This window comes from Lagenorhynchus albirostris, chromosome 5 (genome assembly GCF_949774975.1).
Source record: "Lagenorhynchus albirostris chromosome 5, mLagAlb1.1, whole genome shotgun sequence".
Lineage (NCBI taxonomy): Eukaryota > Metazoa > Chordata > Mammalia > Artiodactyla > Delphinidae > Lagenorhynchus > Lagenorhynchus albirostris.
This window is the reverse complement of record NC_083099.1, coordinates 47,144,657-47,164,554: the sequence shown is the minus strand read 5'-3', so window position 1 is coordinate 47,164,554 and position 19,898 is coordinate 47,144,657. Positions and strand designations below refer to the sequence as shown.

The following is a 19,898-nucleotide window of genomic DNA, read 5'->3' as shown; positions in this document are numbered from 1 at the left end:
AATTTCACTAATAGACCTGCCAAGGGTGCTTGTGAATAATCACTGAATGAGTTACAGTCTTATTAGAATAATAATGTACTGAGGACCGACTATGTGCCAGACACCATCCTACATATTTCACGTGTATTATCTCTTTTTACCCTTTTAAAATTTTTTTCTTTTTTTTCAGATGAGAAAATAGTGGCAAAGCGTTTTTTTTAATTGCCCAAGATATCATTGATAGTGGAACTTCAGTTTGAACCCAGGCCTTATGACCCCAAATTACCTGCTTTTAACCATTACCCAGAGGCTGTGGTTTTAAGGGTTTCTCCTTCATGCCTGCCATTTTATCTAATTTTTTTTTCATTTTATCTAATTTATCCTACCAATAAAAATAGTGATAAATCAACAGCTAACATTTATTAAACACTGTATGCTAGGCTTAATCCTTTAATTGCTTTATCTTATCCAATAATCAAAATAACCATATAAGTTTTACATTATTATCTCACTTAACCGATGAGAAAGCCAGAGAAGATTTAAGTAACTAGCTCTACTAGAAAGCTATAGAGCTACTCTTTTGCCTGCTCTTTTAATCCCTAAAATAAATGCTGCCTCTTGTCCCCATTGGTAACTGTGTATGCTGTATAGACCCTCCACCCCTGGTCTTAACTTAAAGCCATTAATTCAGTGGTTTCATCCAGGAATGCACATTATAATCAACTGGAGAAACATTAGAGAAACACACATGACTGAGTTTAGCATCTCTCTGGGTGGGTCCAGACGTGTGGTTTTAACACCTGCTCAGTCATTCTGGTGAGTGGTCCTGGTTGGGCATCCCTGCTGTCGACCCTCAGGTGTGCACCTGTACACAGTGCACGCACTAAAGAAGTATCCCCCTCATATGCTTGGTACTACTCTGTGCTGAAGAGCAGAGGTTCTCCAACTGCAATAAGCATCTGAATCACTGGGTAAGTTTGTAAAAAATGTGCATTCCTGGCCTGCCACTCAAACTTCGATTTTTTTTACATCTAGGTTGGGCCCAGGAATCTGATTTTTAATTGGCTTACCAAGCAATTTGCATGCCTGGAAGAGTCAAAATGGTGCTAAAGCCTGATATCTGTCTTAGGACTTTTCTTATGGATTCAAGCCAGTGGATATCCTTGGAAATGGGTGCAGTTCATGAAAGAACTTTCATTTTAGAGGCTGAAACCTGGGTTTGAAATCCTGACTCTGGTTTTCTAGCTTTGTATCATCGGGCAGTTTACTTTAGCCTTTTGATCCTCTGTTTCGTTTTCTGGAAAGTGGGGATATTAAAACGTATTTTGTGGGGTATCATGTAGCCTAGAGGGGTAGTGGATGCACAGCATTGGATTCCATGTGCTTCTTCAAATTTCCTAGCCCCTGTAGAATCGGGCAGGGTCCTGATGTGCTCTGAGTGGAGGTGAAATATGACAGTTCTGAGCTGAAACATTTAAGAGCCAATGTACTATCCTCTGGCTTTTTCCTATCCTGCCACCGCTGCGTGGAAGCCAAGTATTCCATAGGCATAGCTGTAAAATGCAAATGTCTCTGATTCATTGCTTGGAAAGGAGCTGCCCTGGAAAGCTGCTAGAATCACCAGAATACTTGACTCATTTTGTATTAAGCACTGAGTTTTCAGTGCATCTTCATGAGTGCAGCCTACATATACACACACATTCACATATTGCTTACTGAGTACCTGTAAATACCTTCCCACCTACTTCTAAGACAGAGGTATTTCCAAACGAAATTCATCATGTCTTCTCCAAAACCTATGGATGTTACTGTTGGTGGCAGCCTCTCTTCTAGCTTTCCAAGCCAGCAGGAACATTTCTTTTCTTTTCTTTTCTTTTTTTTTTTTTTTCTTGGTACGCGGGCCTCTCACTGTTGTGGCCTCTCCCGTTGCGGAGCACAGGCTCCGGATGCGCAGGCCCAGCAGCCATGGCTCACGGGCCCAGCCGCTCCGCGGCATGTGGGATCTTCCCTTACTGGGGCACGACGAACCCGCGTCCCCTGCATCGGCAGGCGGACTCTCAACCACTGCGCCACCAGGGAAGCCCAGGAACATTTATTTTCTACAGTCATTTCTCTTTCTCCTTTGCATATCCAATCAGTTACCACATCTCATCTTAAAACCGTCTGAAAACTCTTGAATATTTGGTCACTTCTATTCTTATTGTTATTCCAAATACTGAAATGAGCTTTTGCTTAAAGTGCAAAAGGTCTATAAAGTGAAAAGTGCATTTTCTTCTCTCCCCTTCTAGAAGCTAATGATTATTCTACTTTTGTATGTATGTATTTCTTAACACAAATATTAGAATGTTGCATACTGCTCTGCAAACATGCTTTTTACACTAAACAGTAGTTTTGCTATCCATATAAGTGTATTCCACAGCCTTCTTATTCTATATAGTGGTTGTAAAATACTCCATGTATTGGATATAAAATAACTTTTAAACTATGTTTTCTCTGATCAGCATTTATACTGTTTTGTCTTTTGCCAGTATAAACTATAGTATAAAAATAATTTTGAAAAATATTGTTTTGCATATATATGAGTATATCCATATGATAAAATCCTAAAATTCTTAGGTGAAGAGGGTTATGCATTTGTAATGTTGATAGATATTGAGAAATGGATGTAAATTTTAATTGGTTTCCTTGCATCCAAACTCACTGTTCTCCAATTTCTTTCTCTCCCACACTACTGTGTGGGACTGTTCAGTAGCTACTGGGTGGGGCTCTTCAGTAGGTTTGCATTTCCAATATGTTTAAGTGTAATTTTCTCTGGATGGCAGGCAGGATCCTTTACAATCTGCCCCTACTTGTCTTTCCACCCTTTATATTTTCTCATATCCCACTTTTTGCTATAGCAACACAACTGCATACAGTTCCATGCCACTGTGTTCTTTAACTCCATGCCTTAACATATATACCATTCTCTCACTCCAGAATACTGACCCTGCCACTTTTTTGTCCATAGGATTCTTGTTTATCTGAGTTAAATTCCTGCTCTTTGCTTCTATTTCTATTTCTGTGTTTCTGTGTCAACGACTAGCATAGTGTCTGTAGGTTCCAGATGCTTTTTGTTTATACTGAATTTTATATATGCATACATTTAACGATTTTCTCTCAATTGTCCTCTGACAATCTGCCTGGTTTTTTGCAATTAAGGGCTGAACACAGAGGATTCTACTGTTGTATCTAGAAGATACACATGGAGATTTAGCAATTTCATCAGTATAGGTAATCCACATTTGATAATTCAGCATTGGTGAGGAACTTATTTTGCTTTAGTTTCCTAATTTGGCTGTTTTCTCTGATTCACTGGATAACTGCCAATTCCTACCTTTATTTTCTTCTGTGTGTTCACAGTGGATCTATATTTTGTACGGAATTCATCCTTTCCCCCCGTCATTACATTGAGAAGCAGGCAGTGTTTCATCTGCATTCATTAATTTGTCCATTCATTCAGCTAACTTTTAATGAGCACCTACTTTGTGCCAGGCACTACTCTTGGCACTGAGGAAACAGACAACATTCCTGATCCTATTAACATTCTAATGGGGAGAGACCAGCAATAAACAAACATGTAGAGTAAATTCCCATGGAGATAGGTTATTGAGAGAAAAATAAAGCAGATAAGAGATTGGAAAGTTGGGGAGAAAGGGGCTTTGTTTTTAGGGTCATCAGTAGCGTCATCACCTATTCTCTGAGTAGGTGATGTTTGAGCCAAGACCGAGTTAAATGAGTGGAATGGCTGTGTGAAGATATGAAGAGGGACCATTCCAGACACTGGATATAGCTAGCACAAGGCCCTCGAGTGGAATATGCTTGATGAGTTCCTAGAACTGAAAGAAGATAAGTTTAGTTGGAGCAGAGTGAATGAAGGGGAGAATTAAAGGAAGTGAAGTGAAAGGCAGGGGTGTGCAAGGTTGTGTACAGCCTTGTAAGTCCTAGTAGGAACTGAGGGTTTCACAGGGAGTCATTGGAGGGTTTGGAGCAGAGAAGTGACATCAGATTTACATGTTAAGAAACTGTTCTTTCTGCTGTGGGGAGGTTGCAGGGAACAGGCGACTGGAGAAATAGGATTAGATACAAGGTTATCACTGCTTTCCAGGGAAAACACTGGTGGATAACTTAATGATAAACCCTCAGTCCTGTAGGCTCTAGTTTTAGTACTTTCTGAAGAGACCGTTTAAAACTGTCTATAGTTTTAAAGAAATCAGTAAAGCACATAAATAAGTACAACTTAAAAACATTCTATTCTAAGTTTAAAAATAATGTGTGATTCACAGTGCTCAGTAATTAATGCTACCTGTATTGTAAGATAGAAAACATTTAGTAAAGCATACTTAGATACACTATTAATTGTTTTAGGTAGAACTTTCAGCAACAAAAAAAGAAGAATGTACAAATACAGGAGATAGGCCCTTGTGTGAAGGGCCATTTGTTGAACAAGCTTCTGCCCAATCCTTTCAAGAAGTTCTAAAGCAATGGAGAACTGGGCATCATGATGACAATGAGAAACAGAAGTTACATGCAGCAAAACCAGGTACCGCTTTTTTTTTTTTAAATAAAATGAATGCTTTAAAATAAAGCTGAATTTATTTTATCTCCATTCTCCATGAATATAAATGCAGTGTTCAGAAACACTGAAACATTGGGATAGTAGTTTGATATAACTCTTCAAAGGAGTAGTCACTCTATGACCATTGGTTTAGTGGTTTAATATTTATAATCCCCTGAATTGGGCATTGGGGATATATTTGCCTTTGTTTCCTACGTAAATTCAGGCTGTCAAATGAATAGAGAATTCGATTCTCTCAGCTCCTCTTCTAGCAGAAAGTTTTGTCAGAACAACTATTCCTATATTGAACGGTAATTACAACACATAAAACAGGACGATCTATGAGATGAGAGGAATAGAGAATTTTCTTGTATGTGTCTTGAGAAATATATTTCAGGGACTGCTGTGAAGTTCAGGGGGATAATTAATTTGTCTTTTGTTTTTCTTTCTTTTTGAAGAAATATTTGTTTTTATTTTTCCTTGGTAATTTTCACGCCCATATTCTAGACATTGAAGATCTGGATGACCGAAGTGTACAGTGTCTTCTCTTTGTTTCCCAGTACCTTTTGAGGGAAATCATACCTTTAGAAGTATTCAATTTATTAATTTTATTACTCAGAATCTTGTTGAGGCTTCCAATTGCTTTTCATTAAAAATAAAGTATTAGATAATAAACTTAAATCATGTAACTTAGTTGACAGCATTCAATTTTATGATTTTTATTTCATTTTTTTCCCAGTGAAGGACCTCTCCTGATTAGTCCTCTTTTGTAACATAGTGTAATTCCTAATGTCAAGATATCACACACCTTATTCCCAAATAAAATCTGATTTTTTACTAAATAATGTTCTCTCTTTCAAATATTTTTCCTACATTTGTTCATGATACATCAATTTTGTTAATACTTCCAAGACTTTATTTGTATACCCTGTTTTAGCATGTACATCAACATAACTCTCATTGACTATGTTATTTTATGTGCTCTTTTATTTGTGCTTTCACATTTTGATGTATTTTTTACTTTTTTACTCTGAAAAGGATTAAGTCTTCTATAGAAATACCTTTTTGATTGTCCACTTTGAGGACATAGTATTTAAAAATAATAGAAGAACTGATATGTTGTAGCTTTCCTCTATAGGCTGAAGATTGTGGATAAAGATGCTTAAATGGAATTGAACTGCCTGATTTCAAAGGAATCATGGAAACCTGGAATAGTAGAGGCCAGATGTTGGCATATAATTATCAAAGTTATAGTGGAAAAATTACCAAAATAAGGGGCAAGGAAGACTAGTAATTAGATTGTTTCAGTTCACAGAGATCTGTGGTACTAATTGGAGTACGTAAGAATGAAAAAGTTTGTATAGACTCCTGTTTTTCCTATCTGAGTAGAAAATTTCCATCCTGATGCACAGAGACCCAACTTGAGCTACCATACTGGGGATTCAGAGTTTATTATAAAGTTCTCAGCCCTAAGCCACACCACAAATCTAAAGCCCCTTGAGGTAGAGGCTGGGTCCTTTTGCAGGATTTTGTAGTGTGGTCACAGGGTACACTATGAATCTTCCTCTAAGCTTTCACTACAGAATTTATGGCTATTTACCAGGATAAACAGGCACTGAGGAAAGGCAATGCCCAGACTTTCAGAGGGGTTATTAGATTCTGGGTCTGAACTGACAGTTAGACACCCTGGAGACCCTAAGTACCACCAAAATCCACCAGTCAGTCTTAGAGATTTATGGAAGTGGAATGATAGATAGAATCTTGTCTTTATTCTGTCTCATAGTGCATTGGAACTGTGGGACCATTATGTGGTTATTTTTCCAGTCTTGATTCTTGGAAACGGATATACTTAGTAACAGGAATAATGCCTGTGTTGATGGTCTGACCTGTGGCATGAAGGTTGTTATGGTAGTACGTAAGTAGAAGACCCTAGAACTGTCTCCCTCCCTTGCCAATGTCCATGCTAATAAAATACCATGCCAGAAGCAATACCTGGGGATTGCAAAGATTAATGCCAGCATCAAAGACCTGAAAGATGCAGGAATACTGCTTTTTATTATATTTCCATTTACCTTACTTATTTGGTACAAAACCCAATGATCTTGGAAAATGACTACAGATTAGAGTAAACTTGATCCGATGATGATGATACAGGTCACAGTCGCTTTTCTGGATGTAGTGTCTTTGCTGGAGAAAACCAACACATTCTCCATGGTTGGAGGAGGGAGACAGCTATTGACCTAGCCTAGGGGTTGATTTTTCTGTAAAGTGACACATAGTAAATATTTTAAGCTTTGAGGGCCATTCAGAAGGGCCATACAACTTTGCCACTGTATCATGAAAGACAATATATAAACAAACGAGTGTGACTATTTTCTAATAAAACCTTGTTTATGGATACAAATTTGAGTTTTACATAATTTTCACATGTCACAATATATTATCCTTCTTTTGATGTTTTTCAGCCATTAAAATATGTAGAAACCATTCTTAGCTTGAAAGCCATACAAAAGCAGTGGGCCAGATTTGGCCCAAGGGCTATAGTTTACTGCTCCTTGACATATCAGATGTATTCTTTTTTATTTCTATTAATAAATATAGCCAGAGATCGTTTGATATCATATGGGTTACAGTATACCTTCACAGTCTTGCTTCAGACCTACATTAGCTCTCCAGCTTTCTAGCATTATATAGTCCCAAAGAACCTTGATTGTCTTGCTATTGCACAAAAGCTATTGCCCATTAGATTGATGGCATGATGCTAAGTGGATTTTGTGAACAGGGAGTATCTGTTACAGAATGATTATATTGGACCTTTCTATCATGGGTAGGGCAGTAATTTGTCCTCATGGGAAAAGCTACATATTTCAGAAAAGGATTTGCCTTCTCTTCCTGTAGTGTATCTGCCAGCAGAAGCTTTATTTGTCACTGTGGTGTCTTACACAATGAGTGTCTTAGATCAAGACACTCATTTTATTATGAAAAAGGTATAGGAATAAGCTCATACTCATGGAATTCACTCATCTTACCATGTGCAGCACTATCCAGCTAGCTTGATAGTTTTGTGGAATGGCCTGCTGAAGGTTCAGTATGGGTTCCAGCTGAGAAACAACATCTTGTGAGTTTGGGGTGCTTTTCCTACAAGGGGCTCTATAGTACATGAAACTCCGGCAAAACTTCCATTAAACAGGAAGCTGAGACTACCCACTGCCATTTGGGGCTCATCAGCACTGAGTTAATAGTCAGGAAGGGTCACTGTACTGACCATGTTGTTTGAGCACAAGTATGAAGGAACAATTAGATTGTTATCATACAATAAAGAAAAGATAGACTTCATCTGCAAACCATTCAGTGGCATACTTAATTTTTCTGTGTCCAGTAATAATGTTCATTGGAAAAATGTGGCAAGCCAATGAAAAGAGGGCTTCTATGGTCTTGAATCCTTTGAGAATGAAGATTTTAGTCACTCTACCAGGTAAAAGGGGTTGGCAGAGAGTAAGGTAAACAGAATGGGTGGTGAGAGAAGGAAGCTATGGTAAACAAATCAAGGTAGGCTTCAAAACCAGCTACAAAATGAAGAACCATGGCAGCCAAGTTTTATATTGAGTAATTGTTTTTTTTCTCCTCTCTTTTTCCTTATACCTAATATGACACATACTACTGGTATCTAACATTTAAATTTAGTTGGGAGTATCACTAAATTGAAATCTCCCTCTGATACATAGTGGCTGTAGAACTTTGTGTTCCCTGTGCTTCAGACATGAGTTAGTTTTGTTTTGTTTTGTTTTGTTTTCAGAGGAAGAGACAGACAGACAAATGGATGCTTAGATGCAAACTAAGTAGACTCTGTCTCTCCAGATCCGTTCTTTCCCATTTCTGCCCTACTCTGTGCCCCTAGAGGTTGATCCTTGGAGGCTGCATCACATGAACTCTCTTGTTCTCTGGCTTCTGGTTGGGTTTGACCAGTTGGAGACACTAGCAGAACATTGAAGGGTGAGAAGAAAGAGGTAGAGGTATTCACTCTCCCTCTCCTTTATGTGCTGAGATTTTGCAGTTACTGCTTTGTCTGCATATATCATTAGCTCCACTCAGATGACCTTTCATCCACAGCCATTGCTTTCCATGACTACTTACAACACTTGCCTTACTTTGTCCTCTCAAGCCTAGGGTTGGTAACAGTTCTCCACTATTTTTAGTCTCTGAGTGCTTCAACATCACTTGTTCCCTTAACCTTAACATGATTATAAGTTAGTCCCTTCATTTGATCTTCTTCAAATTACCCCTTTGAGTTTTTTCTTTCCTGTTAGAACCCTGACTGATAATTAAAAAGGGATTTCTAAGAAGCCAAGATTCAAGTTGAAGGCTAGAAAATGAGTTGGAGACAAATTAGAATGTACAAAGGCTCCATGGTGAAGAGAGCATATCGTGTTAATGGAACTGAAGGTAGATGTGCATGGCTGTACCTCAGAGAGCAAGGTTGTAGCACAGCAAGCTAGAGAGGAATTACATTTAGTGGCTTGGAAAGACAAGGCTACAAACAAGACAAAGTGTGGCATAGATATAGGAGGAAAGTTGGTAAAGTGTATTATCATAAAAATCCATGGAGGACAGTGTTTTTAAGTAAAGAAATGAGGTCAACAGTGTGGTTGCCATGGAGAAATCATTAAGATGAGGACTTCTGTTGATATAATATGTGATTTTATTTTGCCTCAGAGTATTATAAATGTGATTGTTTATGTGCGTGTATATATTATATGTATGTGTTTGTAAATATTTTCCTTTCCCTAAGATATTAAGTAGATAAAAAGAACATTTATAAAATTTATATACCTTATGGAGAAAAACAAAACAATAAGAACCTGTTCTCTTCCTCTTCCCTCCCCTCTAAGTGATTATCACTAGCCTGGATTTGTATTTTTTCATTCCCTTGATTTCCTTGCAGTTTACTGCATGTGTGTATCTCTAAACAATATATTGTTAAATTTGCATGTATTTAAACATTGTGTAAATGGAAAACTAGTATATGTACTCTTTTTCAACCTGTTTAACTTATTCAACATAATTTACTGAGATTTACCCATAAAGATGTGCATAGTTGTATTTCATTCATTTTCCCTGCTTAAGAGTCTTATGCTTAAAAGTCTTCTTTATATGACTGCACCACTGTTTACCTGTTTAAATATTGATGTTTGTTTAGGTTGATTCCCATTTGGGGTAAGAAAGAGGTAGAAGTACTTACTTTTCCTCTCCTTGATGTGCTGAGATTTTGCAGTGACTGCATTTTCTACTTATGTTACAGAGCAGCACTTAGATGACCTTTCATCCACAGCCCTTGCTTTCAATGACTTCTTACAAATTTCTCCTACTTTGTCCTCTCAAGCCTAGAGTTGGTAACAGCTTTCCATTATTTTTAGTTTCTGAGTGCTTCAACATCACTTATTCCCTTAACCCTACCCAGCAAACACTGCTGTTTTGAATATTCTTGCACAGGTGTCCTAATACACATGTGTACACATTTCTAGGTGTCTCTTCCTGGGAGCAGAATAGCTGGGTCATAGGGTGTCTGTGTCTTTAACTATACTAGGTTAACCTGAATTTTCTTTACCAGAGTATTTGTGTTAGTTTATACTCCTCTCTGCAGTATATAAATGGTTTGGCTGCTTCCCATTATCACCAACACTTTAACTGTCAGTTTTTAAAAATTTTTGCTGGTCTGATAGAGATGAAATTGTATATTTCATTTGTGTACCTCATTACAGATGACATTGAGTATGTTTTCCTGTGTTTCTTGGCCATTAGCTTTGAATTTTCAAGTGTTCTAGTGATTCTGTTATTGATTTCTAACTTGATTACGTTTTAGTGAACTGTAATTTCATTTCCTTCAGTGTGAAAGGCAAATACTTCCAATGGCCTAGAAGGTTCAATGTAATCTGAAGTCCCTGTCTCTGTGATCTCACTTCCTATTACTCTCTCCTTGGCTTGTTCTGTTTCAGCCACACTGGCCTCCTGGCTGTTCCTTAAATACCTTGGGCAAATTTACCTTAAGACTTTTAAAAGCATTGTCTATTAAGGAAAATACCCATCATCCCTTCAATATGAACAATGGGACGTCTTACACAACTTCACACAAAAGGTAGCTAGAGAACCATTAAACAAGGGAGCAAACCAGAACCTCAGTTCCATAGCTTGTGTGGCATTGTTCAGGGAGACATGACTCATGAATCCATGTGTTCTAGATTTGTTTTATGTAAGCAATTTGAAACAAAGCTTATCCTGCTGAATGCATTACGTAGCTAAAGTCTCTCTTTCTAGAAAATATCATTAATCTGTTTTCCAGAAAGTCTAGTTGTTAGCATATTCACAAGCAAGTTAACCCAGGCTACCTGCCATCTTTATTTCCTGGGAATGTGCCATTGGTGATGGGAGAAGAGTGAGTCCCAGGTCAGCTGCTTCATCTCCTTCCTCCTCATCACCCTTCTAGACTTGGGGGTTATCTCTCAAGCCAAGCGACTCTTCTCCATGACCTGGACAGAAAAAAAAGTGAGTCCTCATTTTTTTTCTCTTTCGGCTTCCCTGCTGGGAAATATTTTGTTTTCTTATGAAAAGGAGGACTCACAGTGGAGGGCTCTCCTTTTTTCTATGACTTGCACTTGTCCTTGACTCCTACTCTTTCAGTTCATACGTTCTGATGGTGGTTCCCAGAACATCCTCCAGTTGCTTTCTTCAGCACTGCTCTACACTTTGGGAGGAATAGGAGTGGGTGACTTACATTCTTTTGGTTTATTTCTATTGCTGGCATTTGGCTGTTTCTAAAAGCTATTTATTAAAGGCTGCAGTATGAGCTTGGGATTATTCTCTAGTTTCAGTCTATAAAAAAATAATTGTTTCCCTCTTTACTACTTCTCTATCTTCTCCCACATTTTTCCTCCTGTTATGGTCATTATGGAGAGAGGGCTAATATCTAGGAGGGTGGAGAGACTAGTAACTCTGTATTTATGCTGCTTTCTTTCCCAGAAATCTCCATCAGTTTTAAATATCTTTGAATGGTGGTTTTAATTTAGTAGTACTTCAGAAACATCTTAAGCATCTGGAAGTAAGTTACCATGTAGATATAAATTCATGAGGACAGTTGTCTCCTCCAGGTGCCATTTTGAGTTATTTATTTTCTGTTTCCCATAATGTGTAAATATTATTGTCAGTGGCTCTAACACATACCTTTATGTGTGTGTGCATTTATAGAATATATAATGAATCCATTTGTATTTATCTTTATCGTGTAAAATAATTAGTTGCTTTAAAAAACCTTGTGAATCATAAGATTTTTTTCATTTCAAGAAATTATTGAAGAAAACTATCTATACAGTAATATAATAAATCACCAATATTTAACACTTTTGCATCATTTAAACCTAGAACTATTGATTATACAGACAAATATCAAAGCACATTTGCCTCAAAAATGGTGAGTTCTATATCTTGAGAGAAGATGTGGTAATTTGTAGACTAGGTTACCTTAATTATGCATATTATGTTTATTTTTATAGAGTCATTGGAAGAATGTGAAGTACAAACTAATCTGAGAATTTGGACAGAACCACTTATGATTGAATTTAAAGAAGATAGTCTATCCTACATGGAAAAATTATGGCTTAAAAAACACAGAAGGTATTTTCTGATTTTTTGCATTATTAATAAGAAATGTAAAAGCTATTTACGATCCGTGTGTGACATGCTTTTTTGTAGCAATGTTATTTATTTACTTCACATTTGCATAAATAATTTTAAAGCAATATTAAATCCCTGTGAAGCTTCTACCGTTCTGATAAGAATTTTAATTCTATTTATGTATGTAATATGTGATTGATTTAGGGTTTGCCTTGAGAAGTGGAAATGTGTATGTGGGAAACAAGGCACAAATATGGTATAGAGTTTAAAAATAATAGCAAAAATAATGTGATAAATGAAAGCTTACTTTGAAGAGGTAATTTTTGAGCTGTACTCTTCAGAAACTTTTAAGTTACTTTTAAAGTTACTTTTAAGTTAAGCAGACCTTTGATTTTATAGTTTTATTAATAGTATTCAAATATATTTTATTCAAAGGCTATATCATTAGATGTAGCATTTCATAAGTGGTTTAAAAGTTAAATATCAAACCAAATTGATGACTGAGTACATGTTGGAGTCATGCATAATTTTACCATGATATAAGAACCACATTGGGAGGTACCTTCAAAGGCCATGGTCTCAGTTTCCCCTATAGCAGTGCTACTCACACTTCATTGTGCCTATGAATCAGCTAGAGACTATGGCAAAATACAGATTCTTCTTCAGTAGGTATGGGTGGAGCCTGAGATTTTGCATTTCTGAATTTCTGATAGCTCCCATGTGATACTGCCGTGGGTAATGCTACTCTCTGAACCACATTTTGAGGAGGAGGGTGTTAGAAAACCTGTCTAGAATGTACCTGAGGAGTGGTTTTCGAGCCCTTGCTTCATTCACTTCCAGTCATACAAAACCATCTCCCGAGATGACCCACTCCATCCTTGGAACATTCTGTCTCCTATGATATCTCCTAGTGAGCTGCAATTTTTTCTGACTAGTTGCTAACTTGGTCCTAATTCTACCAATTAAACCAATACTGAGCCAATTGAATCTCTCCTCTTCATGGTATCCCTTCATATTTTTAAAAATCAGCCCTTATGACTTCCTTGAATCTTCTGTTTGACAGGTTACCATCTGCCCCCACACCCCTTCAGCTGTTTTTCATGGGCAGATTTCTTTTCTTTTAATTTTTTTTTAAATTTTGAAATAAGACATGCAATCAAGAGTTGCAAAACAACATGAAGAATTTCCACTTGCCATTCATTCAGCTTTTCTAATGGTAACATCTTATATAATCATAGTGCATGTATCAACACCAAGAAATTAACATTAGTACAATATAAATCACTAAACTACACACTTTATTTGGATTTCACCAGTTTTTGTCACTAATGTCCTTATTCTGTTTCAGGATTCAATTCAGGATCTCACATTGCAGTTTTGTCCTATCTCCTTATCCATTGCAATTCCTCAGTCTTCCCTTGTCTTCATGACCTGGACATGAGTACTTGCTGGGTATTTCATAGAATATACTCAGTGTGGGTCTATCTGGTGTTTTTTCGTAATTAGATTGAGGTTGTGCATTTTGAGGAAGAATGCCACAGAGAGGGTGCACCCTTCTCAGTGCATGATATCACCCGATCAAACTATATCTCATCACCTGGACGTTAACCTTGAACACATGGTTAATGTGGTACTCACCAAGGTTCCCTGCTGCAAAACCACTCTTTTCCTTTCATAATTAACATTGTGGTCTGTTCAAGCTGTCAGAATAGCATAGACTGGGTGGCTTATAAACAACACACATTTATTTTTCACAGTTCTTAAGGGTGGGAAGTTAAGATCAAGGTGCCAGCAGACTTGGTGACTGGAGAGACCCAGCTTCCTGGTTCATAGAGGGCTGTCTTCTCACTGTGTCCTCACAGGGCAGAAGGGGTGAGAGGTCTCTCTTGGGGAGAGACTAATCCCATTCATGGGGGTGCTACCCTCTTGACCTAATCACCTCCCAAAGGCTCACCACCTAATACCATCACCTTGGAGGTTAGCATTTCAACATGTGAATTTTGTGGGGACACAAACATTCAGAAGAGAGCTTTCTGCTCCTTGCCCTCCACCAGTTTATGTCCTGCTCGCATGCAAAATAAGTTCATTCTATCCCAAAAGCTCCAAAAGTCTTAACTCCTTCCATCATCAACTCAAAACTCTGAAGTCTTAATTCTAAAGTCTTATCTAAGTATCATCTAAATCAGATATGGGTGAGATTCAATGTCTGATTCATTCTGAGACAAATTGCTCTCTAACTGTGAACGTATGAAATCAAACACGTTCTGTGCTTCCAAAATACAAAAGTGGGACAGGCATAGGATAGATATTCCCATTCTAAAAGGGAAAAATTGGAAATAAAAAAGAAGTAACATGTCCTGAGCAAGTCTGAAACCTAACGGGGCAAATGCTATTAGACCTTAAATCTTGAGAGTATCCTCTGCTGTCCAGGCCCACTGGGATAGAAGCCCCACTTCTGGACACACTGAGGCAGCAGTTCTGCCCCGAGCTTTGCCTGGCAGGGGCTGGGCCCCCAAGGCTCTGGTTGGCTCTGCCCTGTGGCTTTGAGTGGCCCCATTCCTCAGATGGCTCTGAGCTCTGTGACTCCCTGGGCTTGAATTGTGTGGCTGGTCTAGTCTGGGGTCACAGGGGCAGCCTTGCCCCCAGGGATTTACTGGGCTGTTGCTCTAACGGGGCTCTCTGTGATGGGAGAGATATTAGCCCTGATGACTTCTGAATTGCCTTTGGGATCATTCTTCCATTGTCTTGGATAATAGGTCATATCTTCTGTTTAGATGGCTAACTGATCTCCCTGTGAGATGATCCTTTGGCCATATACTTCCTATTCTCTCCTGTATAGGTTGTGCCATACTTTTCAATATAAATATAAATAGGCTGAGAATGTTCCAAATCTTTAAGTTTTGCTTCTCTTTTGATTAATTCTGTCTTTAATTCATTTCTCTCTTCCTTGCATTTTGTTATGAGCAGTCATGAGAAACCAGGCCTCTCCTTCAACACTTTGCTTAGAAATTGCATCGGCCATATGTCTAATTTCATTACTCACAAGTTCTACCTTCCATAAAACACTAGGACATGAATGCAATTCAGTTAAGCTCTTTGCCACTTTATTAGCAAGGATTGCCTTTCCTCCATTGTATGATAAATTGTTCCTTACTTCCATCTGATACCTCACCAAAATTGCATTTACCATCCATATTACTACTGACATTCTATTCAGGATTACTTCGGTATTCTTTAAGACTATTGAAGCTTTTTCTACAGCTCTCTCTTTTTTTTGAGCCCTTACCAGAATTGTCTTTAAAGATCTATTAATAGCAATGTAGCCTTTTCCTAGCATGAACTTCAGACCTCTTCCAGCCTTTACTAATTAGCCAGCTCCAAAGCTGCTTTCACATTTTAAGGAATTTTATAGCAGCACCCCACTTCTGGTACCCATTTCTGTCTTTGTCCATTTGGGATGTTATAACAGAATACCATAGACTGGGTGGCTTATAAAAAACAAACATTTATTTCTCAGTGTTCCTGCGGTTAGGAAGTCCCAGATCAAGATACCAGCAGATTCAGAGTCTGGTGATGGCCTGCTTCCTGGTTCATAGGAGAAATCTTTTCATGGTGTCTTCGCAGGGCTCTCATGAGCCTCTTCTATAAAGGTGCTAATCCCATGTGGGGACTCTGCCTTCATGACTTAATCACCTCCCAAAGGCCTCATCTCTTAATGCCATCACACTGAGTGTTAGAATTTCAACATATGAATTGGGTGGGGGGGGACTTAATCACATCACAATAATAAATATTTTAGGGGAGATACTTTGAGATGATGCAAAATTCTGTTTTTCTTTAAACTTTCATCTACTAATTTTAGCATTTGTCAGTGGATTTTGCCTGTAGCAGTTATTACTCTGCTGCTCTACTGGGGATTTTCTATTTCCTCTATTCCTTCTACATTTATTAATTGGAATTCTTCAAGGAAGAATATCTCTTTTCCCACTTTGGTTTATTTATTCAATTGTTTATGTGGACTCATGGATATTTATTTTATTTTGGATTAATAGCCAATACGATTGTCATTTATTTTTTGACTCAAGTTCCTGCTTTGATCATTGAGAACTCCTTCAGGTTGACTTCTCGCTCCTTTCAATACGTTCTTGCCATTTTTTGTTTGTTGGCTGGTTTGCGTTGAACATCTCTTTATTTTTCTAGCACCTGAGATGCATTTTCCTGTCCTAACCTGGGAATCATTTTTCCAAGGAAACCTGATTCCTTTTACTGGAGACTGTTATTCAGAAACCAAGATCTCAACTTAGGTGTGCACCTTGCTACTCAGGAGTCACAGATCCTAGGTTTTCTCAGAGAACATCTAGAAGATACATGTATATATACTAACCCAGGATACACACACAACTAAATTTACTTCTGTACCTGTCTAACTGGATATCTATTAAAGTACACATGAGTTCATATTCATACATCCAAGCCAACATCAACTGGTTCATTTACATTCTCCCTTTGCTTATTTGTGGTTTCTTTCACCTGCAGTGAGAATCCTGGCTCTCAGTATCTATAATATATTTATTAATTTGTCACCCTTAATATATGTGTAAAGTAGTTTCAGAATCTCTAACTAATTTCACTGTGAGAAACAAATTTACCAATTAGAGTACACTGTGTATAGTGCTTTCTACAGTGTCCAGTCAAAATCTTGTTTTCCAAAGTTGCTTAGGCCGTGGCAACTCATTGCTTTCCCATCTCCTTTAGAGTGGTTCTACCATTCTTTGGGGTATGCCCATATCCTGAGTACTTTTTAAAATTTGAATAAACTTGTGTACAGTTCTGTGGGCTTTTGCCAATGCCTAGAGCCATGTGTTCACCACAGTACTGAAGAATACAGTTCCATCACCCCATAATCCCTCATGCTTCCTCTTTCTTTAGTCAACCATTCTTCCTCAACCCATGACAACTATTGGTCTGTTTCCATCCTTATACATTTGCCTTTTTCTGAATGTCATGTAAATTAAATCATAAAATATGTAGCTTTTTGCATCCTTCATTTAGCAAAATGCATTTAAGATTCAACCATGTTCTTGAGTGAATCAAAGTCTGTTCCTTTTTATGGTAGAGTAGTATTTCATAATCATGGTATATATTTTATCCATTCATCTGTTAAACAACAGCCTGCTGGTTTCTAGTTTTGGGCAATTATGACTAAATCTGTTATAAACATTTGCATATAGGTTTTTGTTTGAATATAAGTTTTTAATTCCCTGGGTAAATACCTGGACCGGGATGGCTGAGTTATATGGTAAATATATGTTTATCTTGATGAGAAACTGCCAAACTGTTTCCAAAGTGACTGAATAGTTTTGCATTTTTTTCTGTAATGTGTGAGAATTCCAGTTGCTCCACATCCTTGTCAGTGCCTGGTATTCTCAGGTTATTTTTTCTTTTGACGGTTGTTTTAACAGGTGTGTAGTTATATCCCATTGTGGTTTACATGGCAGGGTTTTAAGTTCATACATAGACTATTCTGGTTATTCCTATGTAACTATTGTCCAAGTTGTCTGTATCTCTTTTAAAGTATCATGTCCATAACAGTCTTTCAGGTGTGAAACTTAGTAGTGTATATCTGTCAATTGCCTCTTTCTAGCTTAGGAATTAGTACATAAAAGTAATCCCAAGGTCACTTACCTTTTTTAGTGGCTGCCTTTCAAGGCGCTTCACACTGAGTTTCCTATACAGTAAAAGAAGAACACTTTTGTTAAATGACTGACTTCATTTCTGCCTATAATTTTCATATTTTATAAAAGGCTTAACAGGCTTATAAATATATGTTCTATTGCATTTTGTTTTTATATCACTTTTCTGATTTGGATAGTAATGATTTTTGTATATTACCTGCCAATACGTAAGTGTTGATACACCTTAATAGCAATCTTAATATCTCCAGTGGTTCTTTTTGTTGTAGTTGAGATAACATTTGTTTATAACATTATATATATGTTTCATGTGTGCAGATTATATTTCACACTGCAACCTGCTCACGTATACACTGCAACCTGCTCACGTATACACTGCAACCTGCTCACGACCAAAAGTTTAGTTTCCATTCGTTACTGTGCAGTTGACCACCTTTACTCATTTTGCCCTCTTCTACTCCCCTTCCCCTCTGGTAACCACTAATCTGTTCTCTGTATTAATGTGTTTGTTTTTGTTTTGTTTTGTTTGTTTATTTTTGATTTTTTTATATTTCACTTATGAGTGAAATCGTTTGTCTTTCTCTGACATTTTTCACTTATACTATCAAGGTCTATCTATGTTGTCACAAATGTCAAGATTTTATGTTTGCTTATAGCTAAGTAGTATTCCATAGTGTGTGTGTGTGTGTGTGTGTGTGTGTGTGTGTGTGTGTGTGTGTGTGTATAACCACATTTTTATCCATTCATCTGTTGCTGGGCACTTAGGTTTTTTCCATATCCTGGCTACTGTAAATAAAGCTGCAAAGGGGTACATATATCTTTTCAAATTATTATTTTCATTTTCTTCAGATAAATACCCAGAAATGGAATAGCTAGATCATATGGTAGTTCTATTCTTAATTTTTTGAGGAATCTCCATACTGTTTTCCGTAGTGGCTACACCAAATTACATTTCCACTAACAGTGTATAAAGTTCCCTTTTCTCCATATCTTCTCCAACATTTGCTATTCCTTTGTGACGATGGCCATTCTAGCAGGTGTGAGGTGATATCTCATTGTGGTTTTCATTTGCATTTCCCTAATAATTAGTGATGTTGAACACCTTTTTATGTGCCTGTTGGCCATCTGTATGCCTTCTTTGGAAAAATGTCTATTCAGATCCTCTGCCGATTTTTAATTGGGTTCTTTGGGATTTTTGTTGTTGATTTATATATCTTAGATATTACTTAGATATTAGTTCCTTATTAAATATATGATTTGCAAATATCTTCTCATTTGGTAGGCTGTCTTTTCATTTTGTTGATGGTCTCCTTTGCTGTGCAGACGCTTTTTAGTTTGATGTAGTCCCACTGGTTTATTTTCTCTTCTGTTTCTAGTGGATCTTCTAAATGCTAGGAAAGTTTCATGAAAGAGATACAATTTGGATTTAGAGTATTTTAAGGGTGGATATTTAAAAATTAGCTGGTATTTCTACTCCAGTTCCCCTACTCTTTTTATTATATGTACTTCTCAGTTCTAGCTGATCATCAGAAGCATGGGGAGAGGTTTTTAGAATGCTGATTTCTCCTCCCGGCCCCAGACAGACCTAAAAATCAGTGTTTTTAAGGATGGGTATGAGACTCTGCATTCAAAAAGATCTTCTCTGGTGATTCTGATGCAAACAGCCTAACACTGATTCACAGTGTTAGAACCATTCATCACAAAAATGATTTGGTCACTTTGGTTTCCCCAAATGAATTGGTCAATGCTCAATACATATTTGTTTAAATTTTAAAAGAGGAAAATCTGGTGAGGTAATCCTATTCTAAAGCATATGTCATCTTTTATTTATGTGGCATGATCTTTTGACAAAGCAATTGTGTTAGGGTCCCAATCCAGAATGTAGAGTTAGTTTATTGACTAACTAGTTGTTTGTTCACGGGCAAATCACTTTAATTCTCTTGGTCCAAATTTTATCACCTGAAAAA

At 37.3% G+C, this 19,898-nt stretch overlaps 1 protein-coding gene across 2 annotated transcripts in view; it reads left to right on the top strand.

The window, feature by feature from the left end:
- Positions 1-19,898, top strand: part of ZBBX (zinc finger B-box domain containing) — a 105,428-nt gene that overhangs the window by 53,293 nt on the left and 32,237 nt on the right. For both annotated transcript variants that reach the window (XM_060149219.1, XM_060149218.1), the window contains exons 8-9: positions 4,384-4,558; positions 12,118-12,238. In XM_060149219.1, coding sequence (XP_060005202.1) covers positions 4,384-4,558; positions 12,118-12,238 — 296 coding nt within the window. The remainder of the gene's footprint in view (positions 1-4,383; positions 4,559-12,117; positions 12,239-19,898) is intronic.